The sequence below is a fragment of the Triticum dicoccoides genome, unplaced genomic scaffold (genome assembly GCF_002162155.2).
Source record: "Triticum dicoccoides isolate Atlit2015 ecotype Zavitan unplaced genomic scaffold, WEW_v2.0 scaffold170437, whole genome shotgun sequence".
NCBI lineage: Eukaryota > Viridiplantae > Streptophyta > Magnoliopsida > Poales > Poaceae > Triticum > Triticum dicoccoides.
Window position 1 is genome coordinate 1 of NW_021221122.1, and position 1,704 is coordinate 1,704.

A 1,704-nucleotide genomic window follows, 5' to 3' on the forward strand; every position below is an offset into this window, starting at 1 on the left:
GTCTAGATGATGCAACTACTATTGAAGGCCAATGAGGTGGTTGTGTAATAAAGAAAAAATAATCACCACGATATCTGTTTGATACTCGGTACCATCCAATCCGCGGTGATTCGATCTCCTGACCTCTTTCTTGCAGTAGTCTGCTCTTCAATTCTTATGGTGACTGACACCATGAGTCCAGAAGTTGCTGGCGTAGGCACTCCATTATCTTGTGTTCCATGAATTTCCCTCAGGTACTACTAATCTATCAAATGCAGTTGCGTAGGTAGACACGTCATAAACACCAAGAAAAGCTAGTGTTATATAAACACCAAGAAGAGCTACGCAGAACAATCAAGAAACAATACATGGAGCTTAACGTAGTGCAAGCCATGGCAGCTGTCCTCATGGTGCTAGTAACCACGAGAGCGCTATGGTATCTGCTTTGGAGGCCGTATGCCGTGGCCAGGTGGTTCCGACGGCAGGGCATCAGAGGTCCGCCTTACAATCTCCTGGTTGGGTCCCTGCCGGAGTGCCAGAAGATGATTGTCGCCGGGAGAGCCAAGGATCTGGACACCATCTCCCACGACTGCATCACTACCGTGCAACCCTTCTTCCAGAAATGGGCCTCCATGTATGGTAATTACTTGAATATTGTCTCTACTCTCTACCTACCTACTCAATCACTATAGCCTACAAGTGTGTGCATTATTATATATAAATCGTGTATGTACAATAATCAGGAAAAACATTCCTATACTGGCTGGGGCCGACACCAGCACTGTGCTCTACGGACATGGAGCTGGTGAAGAAAGTGTTAACCGACAGGACGGACATGTTCCAAAAAGACTACTCAAATCCTAGCCTGGAAGCGGTTCTGGGGAATGGGGTTGTATTTGCAAACGGACACGACTGGAAGCGGCGGCGCAAATTCATCCACCCGGCTTTCAACCAAGAGAAGATCAAGGTTACTTCGTACCAATTTTTATTTTATTTTTATTTCTATTTTTGAACATACTGGAACGACGTTGGTTTGTTCGCAAATCTCAAGAGGGTGTTTGTGTTCACAGTCCATGTCAGCAATAACGTTGGAGTGCACACAGCAGACAATGGAACGGTGGCGCAACAGGCAGCAAGCCGAGATAGACATGATGCACGACTCCGACGAGATAGCCATGAGTGTCATTGCGAGAGTGATGTTGGGCAAGTGCTACAAGGAGGCCTGGGAGGTGTTCATCGCCGGAAAGGAGCAGCTGAAGCTAGCTACTTATGCGTTTGCGGAGCCTCCGGTACCTGGATTATGGTATGTATGTAACGAGAACTCGAAGGAGTATCTAATCTTGAACTAAATCGATCAAATAAATTAACTCTTGAAATGAATAATTTTGTGATTGATTCCAGGTACCTGCCAACACGTCGCAACCGTCGGGCATGGTATCTTGACAAGCTTGTGAAACATAAGATCTCACAGATCATAGAGGCGCGACTCGCTAGCGGCGTCTACGAAGATGACCTGCTCGGGCAGATGCTGCAGCTGCAGCTGCAAACATGTAGCAGCGGCAGCACCGAGACCCTGAGCACCGAGGAGATGGTTGGCGAGTGCAGGACTTTCTTCGCGGCTGGGTACGAAACCAGTGCCAGCCTCATTACCTGGGCGATGTTCCTGCTCGCCAGCTACCCACGGTGGCAGGAGATGGTCAGGGAGGAGGTCGTCCGGGAATATCC

General features: G+C 48.4%; 1 protein-coding gene across 1 annotated transcript; it reads left to right on the top strand.

Moving 5' to 3' along the window:
- Positions 1–257: 257 nt before the first annotated feature.
- LOC119344487 (cytochrome P450 709B2-like) lies at positions 258–1,696 on the top strand (the record flags this gene model as incomplete). Its single annotated transcript, XM_037614902.1, has 4 exons — positions 258–618; positions 723–946; positions 1,050–1,282; positions 1,381–1,696. Coding segments are annotated over exons 1-4 (1,044 nt in total), but the record flags the coding sequence as incomplete, so codon positions are not given.
- Positions 1,697–1,704: the final 8 nt, after the last annotated feature.